Here is a 15,569-nt window from a genome sequence, read left to right as displayed (position 1 = left end):
AAATTCACAACATTTTAAATCAATAAAATCTAGGCGTATAAGTCATGGTTTATACATCATTAAAAAGCTTAGAAAAAAACAACTAAAAGATCAAAGTAGCAGTTTTAACCTCAAGCCACTGAAGCAAAGAATGAACAATATCAGAAGGATGTTGTGCCAGTTGCATGTTATTTAAATTTGAAAAGCTTCAAAGCCGTTTACATTTTGCTTTGTTTTAACGCAATAAAAACACAGATGTTAAATTATGGTTGATAATCCTTATCACAATGTCAATCAAAAATAATGTGTAGTATAATTTTGGTCATAATCTTGCAGCCTATTGAGGAATAAAATAAAGTAAGTAAAGTATAAACTTAAACTAAAAAAAATAAATAGTTACAGTAATTAAATTGAATTTTAATTTAGATAAATCATCATTTGATTGACTTAAAAATCAAGCGGAAAAGCTAAACCAAGTATTGGCGAGCAGATTAATAATATTCCTACTTGAAGGTGGAAAACAAGATTAGCATTTAACATTGGCCACTGCTGACACTGAACGATGAGTCCATCCATCTGCAAACTAATCCGTGATGAAGTCAATTTGTTCAATTAGTTTTTAATAACATCATCGACCACTTTCTAATAGCGACGGAGCAGGTGTTTGAATTCACTTATAAAATGATTGATCATTGATTGCGGGTCAAGACGCAGCTGCTCACGCTTCCCCAGCGACCTATGACGTCATCGTTGTGTAGTCGTAGACGTCCTAGCTAGCTCGCCATTTCCAGACTCAAGAGCTGTGTCTCAAATCACATACTTCTCTTAGTATACTAGAAGTTAGTATGCATCAGGATAGTGTACGTACTAACTAGTACGCAACTCCTCGACAGATAGTATGTCTCAAATCAAACACTGCTGCTACGCACTAACAGGAAATGACGCAACATCTTCTTCTTCTACTACTTTTTAACGATGGTTGCTACCACCTGTAGGAACAATAATGGCGACACCTGCTGGCAGCAAGTTTTGAATCAAGAAATGAAGAAAAAATATGAGAAACGAAATATCATCCTCATCCTTCAACTGCAGGATTAAAATGCACCTGTAAGTATATGCATTTATGCATATATATATATATATATATATATATGACGTAAGTTCCGTTTACAACGTCAACGTCAATAAGATGGAGCGGTTTAGGGTAGAAGTGTCCATCAAACCATACTCAGTTTTGTGGGCTTTTTAGTACGCCAATTTAGTGTGCACTAAATTTCGCATACTAAGAATTGAGGCGCACTTGCGCACTAAAATACTAACTTTGAGTACGCAAGTATTCGATTTGAGACACAGCTAAGCTAACAGCAATGCTAACCTAGCGATTTTTGTGTTTTGTTCCTGGGAAATTGCATAAAAAAATATATTGAGGAATATGTTTTCTTGTCCCTCATAACTCCTGGAAATATTTATAAACTGAAAAATATGAACTGTAAACATTTTCAAAATATTATGGTCTGTAAACAGTTTAATATGTGCACACAACAAACAAGAGTTTTGCTCATAGAAATTACACTTTTCAGTCCAGAGAAACCGATGATTTATTCGAGACATTTTAGAAGAAAGTGTCCTTCTACATCATGGCCAGCCCGACTGAGTCCGGGGTCATCGGCCTGGTCTTCACAGAAATCCACAAATCTTCCGTATCTGTCGACCCTTTCTTCTTCTTCTTGGCGTCCGACTTTGAGCCGCGGCAGCAGCAACAGCGACGGCCGTCGGCATGGCGACAGCAGCAACAGTGGCAGCACACCACCAGGGTGGTGATCAGGACGAGCAGGGGGAAGGTCAGGAGGACCACCAGGCAGACGGTGTTGTAGACGCCCTGGTTGTGTTTGTCTGCGGTGAACCTCCACAAGCTGTTGAAGAAGTCGTTGACGCCGTCGAGTCCCTCCTCCATGGCTGCCAGGTTTTAATGAATCTTCTGAAGTCAATCTGACGCGGGAGACACCCACATTTGGATTGTTTAATTGACCACAGACGCTGCACTCAGTGATTCAACATCTTCTGCTGAATCTGTGAAGTAAAAAGAAAAAAGAGAAAAAGTAAGTATTGACAGAAACGTGTTTTCCTGCCTCATCCCTCCCTCCTCCTCGTTTCACGTCTCTGTCAGATTTTCAGCTTTTCCTCTCATTAATACTGCAGAGGGGCCGATCACAATTCGAGGCACATCTCCAGACGTCCCACTGAGGAAAGACTTTGTCAGAAAGCGATGGAAGAGCGTGGAAAAAAAAGAGGGGGGATTGTTTCTGAGGTGACCAATCTTCCTTAAGAGCCCCGCAGAGACCAGAGAGAGTCGGACGCAGAAGTCAGAAGTAAAATGACAGCCGACAAGAACGCTGTGGTTCGGTCTATATATTCGCAGCTAATGGGTCCCGGCTGAATCATTTGAATAATGATCAGGTTTTTTTTTATTTTTTTTATCCCGCAGCTTTCTTAATGACGCGTTGATTGATCGTAATGTGAGACATAATGTTGGATTCAGCAACAGTCTGCTGGCTGTCCACTCGCGTGTTCGTCACGGAAATAAAAATGTCAAGAACAATTACAGGGCCGGAGCTTTAACGTCGTACATGATCGTGAATTTACGTACTGATGCTGCGGAATTTTGGACAGCAGGGGGCAGTCTCCAACTGATCATTATCGGCAAGACGATCGCGGAATTTTAGTGCTCCCAAATCCCAAAACCGGTCCCTGTACATGAAGTGGTGAGCTAAGGGAGTTTCATGAAGCAGTGTCATGTAGGTGGCGCCATCAGTTTAAAAATGAGATGTTTCATTAGAACAGTTGTTCAAAACAAAGGAAAATAGTGCAGAGACCGCCATCTAGTGGACTCTGAAATAATGACACTGTTTCATGAAGCTTCATCAGACCATCACTAACATAAGGCATTTGTTACTGGGCCACACAGAAAAAAAAACATTTATATACTGTAGTTTATTAATTATTACCATATTCAACTGGTTTTGTTGTAAATTATAACTAGTTCGGTTTACTCCAGTGTACTAAAAACAAACAAACTTGTACACTAGTAAAAATGAGTAAAACACAAACTTTTACAGTTTTTATCTGACATTTGGTGCATAAATAAAATGCCACCATACTTTAAAACAGGTCCATGTATGTTCACGGATCGACCTTTTATATAAAAACATTCTTTCTCTTAAACTTGACTGAGACGAGCTTCTTCACATGTCAAAAGTCACAAACTGATGTAACTTCAGAGAACATATCACCTTGTCGCCCCACACTCTGGAACTCCCTCCCTCAACCTATCAGGAATGACTGACTCACTCCAGACTTTCAAATCATTCCTCAAAACTTCAAAATCGCCTACTCTTAATGGTCTTTCCTGTCCTATCACACAAATTTTACAAATTGTGTGTTTTTTTAGGCCATAGTTTAAATTCTAAAATTTAAAGCAGGATTACAAAAGTAAAAAAATGTGTCTTTGTCTACAATGTCAGAACAGTATAACTACAATATAACCACAGTATAAAAACAAGATACATGTTAGTTTGGGGTTTTGTTTTCATGGTAAGTTCAAAAAGTCTACTGACCTCTAAACAACACAACACTGTTTCATGAAACTATGAAATAATTCTACTTAATGCTGCTTAATGAAGTAGGTGGGTTCAGAAATGTCACCTGTCTGTGATGGTGAAACTCAAATGAACATTTGCTTATGCTATGGGCTAAAGACTTAAGTACTATTATTGTATTTCTAAGTCGTCTAAAGCCATTTTTCTTTCTGATGAATCATTGTATCTTTGACATTTAAAGATTACTAAAGATCTTGCTGAAACCCTAGTACTGTTGTCACCTGAACTGGTCCTTCAGTAATCCCTTATTCTTATGGAGGTTGTTGCAAAAAACACCAAAACAATCGTAAATAGTGGTAAAAAAGTTGGTCTAACCTTCTTGACAAACCTTCAATGAATAAATAATGAGTAAATGGGCCTTTAAAAAGGTTCCAGGAAAGAACGTGAATCGCATTCATTGCAAAACCAAAACCTCGTGAATGAAAATGTCCTCAATGATGCAACATGGGTTTTATATCATTAAGAAACATGGAAATACAAATATTAAAGTAATAAGGAGAGAGGAATAATTGCAGTAAGGATATAATGACAAAATAAAGTTTTTGTTTTTTTAGAGACCCTTAAGACCACTACTGGTTTCATCCAAGACACCGGTCACACTAATTTACAAGCTAGGAAGGATTGTAATTATATATTATTCAATTTTATTTATGTGCATATATAACTAGTAAAAAAAAAGTTAAAAAATGTGAATATGATTGAAAAGTCCAAATCAAAAATAACTAACTTCTAAAGATGTTATTTACATGAATGAATAAATTAGTTAGTAAGCTAGTACAACATCAGGACGGAGTCTAAAATATTCTTTCTAAACGTGTGATTGCAGGAGTCACGCTGGCTCCATAACGCCGCCAGCATCAATGACAATTATCATCAAAGCTTTTTTCACACCGTTTGTTATCAGCTCCGCGCTGTTCAAACTGGAGTTTTATAATATAATGAGATCATTTCACATAATAACTTGGCTGTCAATCAACCGATCAGAGCGAAATTGTACAAATTAGCTCATAATGAAGCAGGTACGCAGTAGAATTTGACAGGTTCACCGCGGGACGTAGTATTTTCACTGTGGCTCTTTTTCTGATTGCTTCTTGTGTTTTCCTGCATTATTTGTGTAATCGTCAGTTTCCTGGAGATCAAATGAGCTAAAAGTGTTTCAGCTGAATGAAGAAAAATCACTGTTTTAATTATATTCCTATTTCTACTCCATCTCCTGCACAACAATGCAAATCCCTAAAGAAACACTTGGTCAGTCAGAGAGAAATGTCCATGTTTATTGTTGATATAATTGGCTCATAAAGTCGTTTCTGATCCAGATTCCCGGTGGAATTTACATGGACAGAATTCCGAGATGCACCTGGTATGGAGAGTGTTTCTTCCGTTTAGTGACATCAGGAAACAAATCCTGATTATTGTAACTGGTGCAACTGTGTTGTTGCATGGAGTAGATCCATACAACTCAATCGTTTTCAGTCCAAGTAAGGCATCATGAGAAAGATAAGCTCTTCCAAATCAGTGATGACATTTCTCAGCTTAAGATTTCCCGCTGGTGTCGCCTCAGTGTCAGATATCACAGCACATTCAGAGGTCCCCGTAAACCTGCTGCCTCTCCCGGTCAGCACTTGTTATTCATGCTTTTAAACACAACAATCATCAAATACTTTGCTGCAGTGATACATAACTGCAGCACTTCTTCATCTTCTACGACAACAGTTTAATCGGGTTTTAATTGACTACTTTCAACTGCTCCTGAATGCTACACACGTTGACAGAATAGAGACTCACTCCTAAAATGAACCTGCTTAATAAAGACTTAATAAAACATGAATGATGAGTTTAAATAAATGTGGTGTAGTTAGTAAATAACCCTCAATAGCCCCTGAATTATAGAGTCTAATGAAACATTGTGATTTTATTCTTGTAGACAGAGCATTCAGCTAGAACTTCTAGATTCATAATAATAAAACCTATATTTGAATTCTTTGTTGCGTGTTTAAGCTAAAACATTTTTTTAGCTTAAGTACTGCACTTAGCAAAAAGAAGTATATAATGATCATTACTTTATACTGAAATTGAAGTAGTATACTTGAAATACGTACGAGAAGCATGTACCGAGTATGTTGTAAGTATAGAGAATAGTGTATACCTGGTACTTCCAATGGTAGTAAAGAGATGAGTATACTTCAATGTTTACCTAAAGCTTTAAAAAATCCAGTTTAGTCTATTAAAGATTAAAATTAACTATTTGAATTATAGTTGTAAGTATACTTGATAAAATGAAGTATACCACTTTTGCTAAGGATGACTAGTTCTAGTGTGATGCTAGTATTATTAATAGTTATTATAAAAAAGCCAAGCATTATCAAACACTCCAGCTCTGACATGTCTGCTGTTTCCACTCTTCAGTTTGACTTTAAAAACCACGTTCATATCTCTAAAGCCCCCATTGAAAGCCTTAAACCATCTGAAGTTGGACTTCCAGCCGGGCTCAGACTCCTGAGACCTGCTTCACTCTGTACTTAAGTAACAGGAGGAAAGATTATTTCATATCACACGCTTCCGCTTCTTAGGCAGAGAGCGAGCGCCGCACCTGCAGGTGGAGAGCAAATGAAATGGGAGAGACGCCGCACTTCAAGTGTGAAATTGGTTTACCTGCGAGTCTGCCTGCTAACTCCTCTCTTGTCAACAGGAAACCAGCTTCAGGAGGTGAGAAGTGAAACCTCAGCTGATCTGATGTGGCGTCACTGAACATTGTTTCATATCAATCGTTAGCCTTGAACTGCTCCTCAAAATTCAGCAAACTGTATTAGTGAAAAATGACTCCAATGATTGAATTAGCAACCAGGATGTCAAGCATGTATTTGGATTTAAAGTCCAATATACTGCTGGTGATCTATAAGACCACCTGTCTGTAATTGTTATGCCAGCAAAACCGTTCTATGACCCCTTGAAGTTCTAATAGTAGCTCATTTATTTTCCATTACTCAGCGTTCTTTTAAGCAATCATTTCGCATTCACTTTCTAATAAGGTGACAAGGTAACATCCCAGTGAGAGCAGGACGCTCCCCAAAGCGCAGCACTTATGGAATGCAAGTCAACATAATACAATGTCCCGCTATGCATTTTCAACGACGGTACACAAACAATGAACAGGATGTTTTGGTACTTCAGACCTTTGTACTGATCAACTGCTACACTCGTGACACATTTTTCCCGTCTTGAAAGACATCGATTTCTCTTTAAAGTCTGACCTTGATGATTGTTAGTGGATGAGATCAAATCAATGATGTTGGCGATTTATGCCTTAGATAACCGTGCTTGACACTAAATTTCCTCCTATAATATTTTAATGTGTAATTGTTTTTAATTTGAAGTTGTATTTTTATTATCGTTCTTCTATAACGCATTTCTTAAATTAGTTGTAAATTAATTAAATAAACTTATTTTTATGAAACTCCCTTTGAATTTCATGCCAATCAGGTTTTTATATATTTTATTTTCTGCACTGCAATAAATATTTGTAATATTTAAATGTTGGCGTAATGAATCGGCATTTTAAAGACTAACTTAACACCTCCCATATTTATTAATTAATATTGACATGTGGAATTTAAAACAAAAGCCTTTCTATGTTGTGTCTTTACAAAATAATATTGTAATTATAGGTTATTTTGCTCACCCATACAAACCCTTATTATTAGCCAAAAACACAGTATTATTGATTAGCGGACCATTATATCCTGCCCTATATTTCAAATATTATTATACGCATCTATTAAAAATGTTTATTCCTAACCATTTACTATCTAAAAAACACTTCCCATTTTCTTTCATACTGTTATGTGGTGGTTTTTCAAACATTCAAAATCTAGAATTTTTCCTGTGACTCTAGATAAGACTAAAAATATGAAATATTTAAATAAAATTACGCGTTTTTGTCACTCACTCTAAAAGAAAGACATTAAATGAAAGAATCATCCAGAGCAATCAACAGTTTTCAGTTCTTTAACAGAATTACTTTTGGAAATGCCACTCACGATGAATTCTGATGAACTTCATTTTTCTCACATGCACAAACGACGTTCTCACGTGTCGCTGTGGTCATGTGGTGAGAACATCCGATCACACAGAAGATACAAGCAGTGATGCAACTGAGGTCTTGCAGGTTATCAACAAGTTTGATGGCTGCAAATGAAAACTGTTTTCTCATGAGGCAAATCAACGCTGATATTGTCACACGTTGTCAGGCGGTGTATTTATAAACCTCTCTGTATCATTCCTCACATTCTTGAACTTGACTTTCTCATGACACACTGAGCTCCTGGAGACGTTCAAATACAGGAAAAGAACATTTCTGGGGCACACAAAGGCAGGAAGGGGCTGAGAGAGAAGAAAAAAAAATGTCCTGGTTGCACTTTGGTTGCCCCTGATGCTTTTTTTGGGGGGATGGAGGCGAAACATATGCGACCTAAAAGGCGAAGTTGTGACAGAAGGCATCGCAGGAATGTTTCATGAGTGGCCCCGGGCTCACTGTTAGAGCTAAACCCAAATCATGTTCCTTTTGTACCACTGCACAGATCGACTACTCAATCCGAGCAGGAATTGTTGAAGATCATTTCTTAGGTCTATTTTTAGGAAATATTTTGCCAGTGTTTCACTGTTTTTGGATCTAAAATAACCTGAATATTTATATAAATATGTCATTGACTCAACTCAACAAAGCTCCCATTACTCAGTATCTAATTTCCCCAAAGCAAAAACGATGACATTGTTCTTTCTATGACACAAACAGATCTAGAACGTGTTGTTAGTGGTCGCTTGACTTGAACATTTTTTATCAATCTATGGTCATCCACTTTTAGATACAAATAAACAACTACTGAACCAAATAAATAAAATAAAACGCGTTTATAAAGGATTACTTACAAGAGGCTGAGACGACCAGAGGTTGTGAGTTATACACTGATGTTCATTAACCTGAATGGCTTTAGGTATAAGAAATGGCTGTTTATGTTGAAAATCGCGTGGATATGGGAGATAAGAGTTAAATTAAGGAAGGACGAGAAAGATAAGATAAACTGTATTTGTCTCTACTGTGATGAAATGATGTAATCAAGGAGCTTCACTGAAAGAAGAAGTTAAAAGCGGTATTTTGCAACGATACATGCGTCAACATCTTAGTCACAAAAGGAAAAAAAGGGAACAAAGGACTAGCATCTAAACATTAGACGTTTTCCAAGCAAGATCCTAAAAAGAAACCAGTCACATGATGTTAGCCAAGCACCGTGTTAGCCATCCAGGCGTCTTAGATTGCTCAGTGTCCCCAGTTGTCTTCAAGGTACGACTCTCACAGCAACACTAACAAACCCTTCATGAGATTATGAAACAAGAAGTTTCCACAGTAAACGCATGCCAGTCCCTGGGAGATACAATCCTTCCTAGCTTGTAAATGAGTGTGACCAGTGTCGAAGATGAAACCAGTAGTGGTCCTAAGGGTCTCTAAAAGCAAAGTCAACCTTTGTATATTTCAAGACTTTATCTTTGTCGTCAGATTTAAAGTGGATTTTTAAAAAAAGCGTCTCAGCTGTCTGCTAAAATAGATATACTTCCTGGTACTTCTACTTGCTTCATAAGGTTACAGAGAACTTTTGAACTGATATTTTCCTCTCCCAGCTCCTTATGAGAATACAGAGGCATTCCCAGACCATACAGGAGACATTGTCCCTCCAACATGTCTTCCTAGAAGGACAAATGCATCACAGCTCACGTTGGAAGCGTTCAAGAATCATCCTTAAAAGGTCATCCTTCAACTATCACCTCTTGATGTAAAAGTGGTTTTACCTCGAGTTGGAGGAAGCTCATTTTGGCTCACATGTTCAACGATCTTGTTCCATCATTGACCACCCGAAGTTCGTGATGACAGATAAGGTTAAGAACATACCGGTAAATCAAGAGTTTTGCCCTTTGGCTCAGCTCTTTCTTCACCATGCCAGACCCAAAACAGAGACCATAAGAATAATCAATAACCTGTCAATTCCTGCTTCAATAAGCCAACTTTGTAATAAAACAAGGTTCAATTCTGAATCTCTTATTGATGTTTAAATACTGGGACGATTCCTAATACATTATTATTCTATAGAAAAAACATATGAGATGTAATGCAGGGTGAACAAAATATATATGGTTTGAGATGTCCATATGAGAGTGAATACATGGTCAAGAAAAAAATATACAAAATAAATTGTAAAATGTATTCTTTGTTTTTTTTAATGCCCATTTGTGTGATTGTGAGCATACTTTAATACAGAGAACTCCTTTTTGTTGCAGTAGGCTGCATGAATGCGGTCAAAAAATGTTTTTCACAATTTTAGACATTTAAAAAAATATATTTGTAAAATGTAATATTTTGGGAACTCTATACATTCAAAGGACATTGACCGACACTTGCATTTTATATAAAAAAGGTAAGAAAGCACATAAAGTGATATTTCCTTTGAAGATTTTACCTACATAAGACTGTTAAGAGGTAAATGTTTTAGTTCAACAAAATTAATGTTATTAAAACGCCACTTACGTTATAACTTTTTTTCCAGATAGAATTAATCGTTTGCATGCGTTACAAATATGTACAAGTGCATGCCCTCGCAGGTCAGGTCAATATCAAATAAAAAGAAGAAGTCTACGGGCTATAAACTTGAGACTTGTGCCGACTCGATCTCGGCTCCTCTCAAACACATTCTTGCAGTCAAAGCAAGTAAAATGTAATTATCCTGAAAAATGCTGTTCTCAGATGGAGATCCACAGCATGATCACATGATCACTGAGCAGAAACATGGATTTAGTTTAGTCTAAAGACAGGACGGAGGAGGAAGGTGTGATCCGCACAGAGGGAGGAAGAGTTTGGCAGCAGCAGCATCTCACCCTGCAGGCACCTCGCGAAGCTCCGGTTGCTTAAATCCACTCCCAACTCATGTTGACTGTTGTCGCGGCCCGGCCTCGGCTCTGGTCCCCCCCTCACCCAGACATCTTGACAAGTCTTCACTTTCTGTTCCCGTTTCCTCTTCTGCCTGTTCCCCCCCCTCCTCCGGGTTGTGTGTTTGGGTCTGTACGTCACACACCCAGCCCACTCTGTAAGAATGGCCTCTCTGTTTGTGCTCATGCTGCAACAGATTCTTGTGGCGGTTACTGTACTCACACCGGGTGATGTCACACCGGCTCCATTAGAACTCCTGGCTACACGCGACTGCCGGGTTCTTAAAATAAGCACAAAAGCTCTCTGTTAATGCGCCAATTGCTCAACAACATTTGTGCAGACAGTCAACACGACGAGGAAGTGAGAGATCTGTAACACAAGGTGGCTGAAGAGAGGGAAGGAGAGAAGAGTGCAGACTCACAAAGCATCAGTGGACGGAGCCTGTGGCAACATGGTCAGTGGGCTTTCAGTCCGGTCAAGCGAAAGAGGATCTTCTTTAAAAAAAAAAAACAAGAAGTCACAATTCAATCTATCCTTTTGAACTAAGAGAAGATGTTAAGGCACTCTTTGAGCTTCAACACATACATCTGATGACTATGAATACAATAGAATGTGGTGTTCAGGGTCAGAAATAAAAAGATTTACAACCTAAACACTCATAAATAATGAGTTTTACATCAGAGCCAAACTGTTTTCCCGAATATATGAAAGTTACGATCACCATTTTAAGTTAATTGTGAGTAGTTTAGTCAACATTTTTACACCTTTGGTGTTCAAGTCAACCGTGACCGTCATAGGAAATAAATGGATCCAGATTTTATATACAAATATCCAGTGCAACTCATTATAAAAGTATATTTGTACTATTCTTCCTTAGTTCAGACACCTTTTTTGTGGACTAACAATTAATTAATGTACACTAATGAGGATAGTTATCACATCCAAAGAAGCTTCAAATTAAGCTTAAATGAAAATAAATTTACTATGTTCATTTCCACATTAAGTCACTCCCAATTCTTGTTACCCAAAAACAAAAGTGTTTTAGGTATCCCTTGTGTTGACCCTGGGTCAATGTGTAAGACCTCCACCACTGAATATGTATTACTTGACGCCAGGGAGGTCGTTCACCTTGACCCAGAGACAACACAAGGGATACCTCAAACACATTTGTTTTCAGGCCTTCGGGTGACCTTGACCATGAGCTAATAATCTTGCAAGGGAAATGGAAATGTTAGCTGTGATTTTATGTTGCCCATAGTAAAATAAAATATATCATAATAGCTTATTTCCTAACTGAAGAGATGTCTACAGCTAGACCTGGGTTTGCCCCTTGTCTTCTACCCGTGTTTGGACGATGGTCGAATCTTAATGAGAAGTTCAAACTGCTTGAATCAACTTCAACCACTTGTCGAAGGTCGTGGGGGTAGCAATCAGGGCAAAGGAGGCCTCCTCAACTGGGAACTCATAATGTGGAGGAGAAGTGGTTCTACCCTGAGTCTCTCCCAAATGACTCAGCTCCTCAAAGTCCAGACACCCTGTGAAGAAAGTCATTTTGTTCTTCAATCAATTCCCAAAGTGACCATTGGCGAAAAAAGAAGGAACTTAAAACGCTAATAAATCGAGAACGTAGTCTTCTGGCTCAGCTCTTTCTTCACCATGATGGATTGTTACGAGGCCAACTGAGGATCACAGCCTATAATTGATTTGGGAAATTTAGTTTAATCCCCGTCTGCTCCTCTTTTGGTATTAGCTCTTTGCGTAAAAGGTAAAGCAATGAACAAAAGACAACGCTGTCTCTTACACGTCTTTTTGAGGAGACATATTACGGATCACATTCACCTGAGTCACATGACAACGCACAGGAGCCGTTGGATGAAACACAGTCGAACTATGTAACGCAAGAATGTCTGCAGCTCTGACTGTTTCTATAGCTGAGGGCCAGTGTTCTGATGAGACGAGCTTCGACACGTGTCTGGTTGTGTTGCGCAAGCACGTGCACACACACGTGTACATTAACACAACTCATTAAGCTTTGTATAATGGTCAGCATCCCTACATAGTGAAATGATTGTATTGACACAATGATGTAAAGGCATTCAAGCATATTAGGACAGCACCTTTAAAAAATACTCATCTTTGTCTTCGGAAACATTTTCAGGAGGCTGAATATAAATGTGCAACTTAAGGCTTCAAATATCTTTTCACCAAAATAAATGTAGTATTATGAACTAGATAGCGCCACCTACCGAGCAGTAATTATATATACACAAGTGCATATTTCTGAAAAAAGGACAACAAGTTACCGATTTAAAGTTTATTGGCTCCATAATGAACAAAATCAGATCTTAGAAAGGTGTGGTCTGGGGGCCAAATGCGGCCCTCGTACATGTATTTAAGCAGCCCTTTATTAGATCAGAGTGAAGCCAAGTAAACATTTTAAGTGTTGTTATAGTTTTAATCTAAAAAGTATTGCTCTTAATGATAACATTTTTATTACATTCAATTGTTTAAAAGGGTTAGGGTCAGGGTTAACTTTTAGAAAGTTAAATTAAAAAAACATTAATTAAAATTGCTTTCAACTCACCGATATACATTTAAATAAATATATAAAAGAATATCAACTGATAATTTACTGCTCTTTTTTCCCCTTTATATGCATTTTGTCCTTTTATTATTTTCAAATATGTTTTTTCTTATCACATTTTCCCATTACCAACGTGAAATAGTGACTGTACTTGTGTAAAAACATCAAACTAAACCACACTTGAATATGTCCAACTGTTGAGCGCGATCTTCAATGGATCCATTGTGACGACAAACCTCTGAGCAACTCTCACAGCAGAGTCCCTCGTATTTCCGATGAAAACCTCGCTCGCACTTTACGTGCCATAATGGGCCATTAACAAAAACCTCACTCGCAGATCACCAGGGGAAGGTTCAGACAATATTTCGCTTTATCCAACTCAAGTCCGCAGCTGAACAAATTGCTGGAAATACCAGCGAGCTCACACCGGATCACTGACCACAGACTCATGATTGCAGGACAGGGAAAAAAAAAAAAACGGGTGTGACATTAGAACTAGCATTACCTAAAGCCTCCTGGGATAAGCCAGTCGTGCAGCAAAGCATCACAAATCACTGCAACCTGCTGTTCCAGCCAGAGTGAAGGACACAAACAGTGAAATATGATCTCAAGTCTGCAGTTTTTTTTTTTCCCTCAATGCTAGCGATTATGAGAAGTGATTTAGGGTTGTTTTAGTGGAATCCGACCAGTGTCCAGAAATAGTCTGGCAACTACGCGAGACCTCCTCTGAGAAAAATCCATGACTAAGTACTTTAAATATGTTTCGACTTCTGTATAGAGAAAACAAGAGCGTTGTCATCGATCAGTCTATGTAAGGAAGAGGTCTGTTTATCGTCTCTTTAGAAACTTCACTCAGTCCATAATCAAGACTAATGGCTGCTGGAAAACTTATCATTATGATGAATGGTTACGTTGTTTCTCCCCCTTACTCTGAATTTAAAGTATCAATTTAAGCTTTTTCATCATTTGTACAGTTGACGTTTGTGGTAGATATTAGTTGAGACACTTTCACCAACAACTTTGAAGGTCCAATGGAATAGAATCTAAAAAAGATTACATATTAGACACACATGATTTCAAATATGAGAAATAATACAAAATACATACAATTTGTCCATCTTGATGGCAGCTTGATACTTCAAGAAAAACCTTTAAAAATAATACATAATAATAATTAGTGCCTCAATATGCATTCTCTAAGAAAAATCATCAGCAAGTAAAGTTTCTGAATGAGGATGATAACTTTGAAAAAAGAAGAGCAAGACAAGAAGCCTTAAGATAACTTCACTGTAAAGTAAACCCCAATTACTAAGAAACATCGGCAGCGGGGAGAAGAAAACACTGTACTCTAATAAATGACTCACACTTTCCGAATGTGACTCAGACTGCAGGGGCTCAACCCAGACATGACTCACTTCATCAACGCCTAGAGTCGGTTACTTAAAGGAGATTGTTGAGTTTGTGTCATGTGACCAAAAACTACTGCTGAAGAAACAGCAAAGTTTCAACGTATGACGATATTTTCCTTGTAAATCTATTTCATATATTAAACCAAGTACTATTTTTCAAGCATTTGAAATCTCATGTATCAATAATCAATTAAAAATATGCTCTATTGCAGGAATTCCCGCCTTTTTTTGTACCATGGACCGGTTCAAATATCAGGATTCTATTCACAGACCGACGTTAAGATATGAAAAATAAAAATACAATAGCATGACCTGCAAAAAACTACAATTAAGTGCATGAAAAAAACCATAATGCCGAATCAGCAAGAACTCTGGACTGGTTACAACAAGATGTTTGTGTTTTTGCATCCATGTACATATTTTATTGTATGCTGACGATGGTGTTTTGTATGTGTGCGTCTCTTAGCTTTTAGAGACTGTGTGCCAATGTGTGAGTATGTGTTTTAGTATTATTTATATGAGCTCTGAAACAGGTTTTTTTTTCTAAATATTTTCTGCTCTATTCATTTTCACTAGCCAAGAGTCACATACTAATGTTATTTCAGACAGAATCTCATGTTTTTTTTTTTAAATAAAACTCTTTCCAGGCAGGTTATAATCAATCAAACAGATTATTTATTGTTTTTTTTTTCTTTCATTCGTTCCATGGACTGGCTACCGATCCCCGGACCAGGGGTTTGGGACCACTGCTCTATGGCAGGGTCATAGAGCAGTGGTCCCAAACCCCTGGTGGCAGTAGAGTTCAAGAACTCATCACACAGAACATAGTTGTGAGGAAGAAAGTCGTGTTTTTTGTTTCATAACGGACTATATGAAGAAACACCGACACATTATTTTTAAAAGAATGCTTTAAAAAATGTGGAACAAAGTGTCAAAATGACAAGGAATTGAAAAAGACAATAAATGAG

The 15,569-nt window shown here is 37.7% G+C and overlaps 1 protein-coding gene across 2 annotated transcripts; it reads right to left on the bottom strand.

The window, feature by feature from the left end:
* Positions 1 to 1,552: 1,552 nt before the first annotated feature.
* kiaa0040 (KIAA0040 ortholog) lies at positions 1,553 to 10,696 on the bottom strand. Of its 2 annotated transcripts, none has more exons than XM_087810793.1 (2): positions 10,557 to 10,696; positions 1,553 to 2,049 (listed from the first exon to the last, which is right to left on the bottom strand). In XM_087810793.1, the coding sequence occupies exon 2, from the start codon at positions 1,931 to 1,933 to the stop codon at positions 1,610 to 1,612; it is 324 nt and encodes a 107-aa protein (XP_087666919.1). In that variant the 5' UTR covers positions 1,934 to 2,049; positions 10,557 to 10,696; the 3' UTR covers positions 1,553 to 1,609. The 2 variants fall into 2 exon arrangements, with proteins under 2 accessions (XP_087666919.1, XP_087666920.1); XM_087810794.1 differs by lacking the exon at positions 10,557 to 10,696 and adding an exon at positions 8,562 to 9,348.
* Between the last annotated feature and the right edge of the window lie 4,873 nt (positions 10,697 to 15,569).

The sequence above is a fragment of the Callionymus lyra genome, chromosome 16, assembly GCF_982586985.1.
Source record: "Callionymus lyra chromosome 16, fCalLyr1.hap1.1, whole genome shotgun sequence".
NCBI classification, from domain to species: Eukaryota; Metazoa; Chordata; class Actinopteri; order Syngnathiformes; family Callionymidae; genus Callionymus; species Callionymus lyra.
Note: the sequence above shows the minus strand (reverse complement) of the source record. Positions and strands in the feature narration are given on the sequence as shown.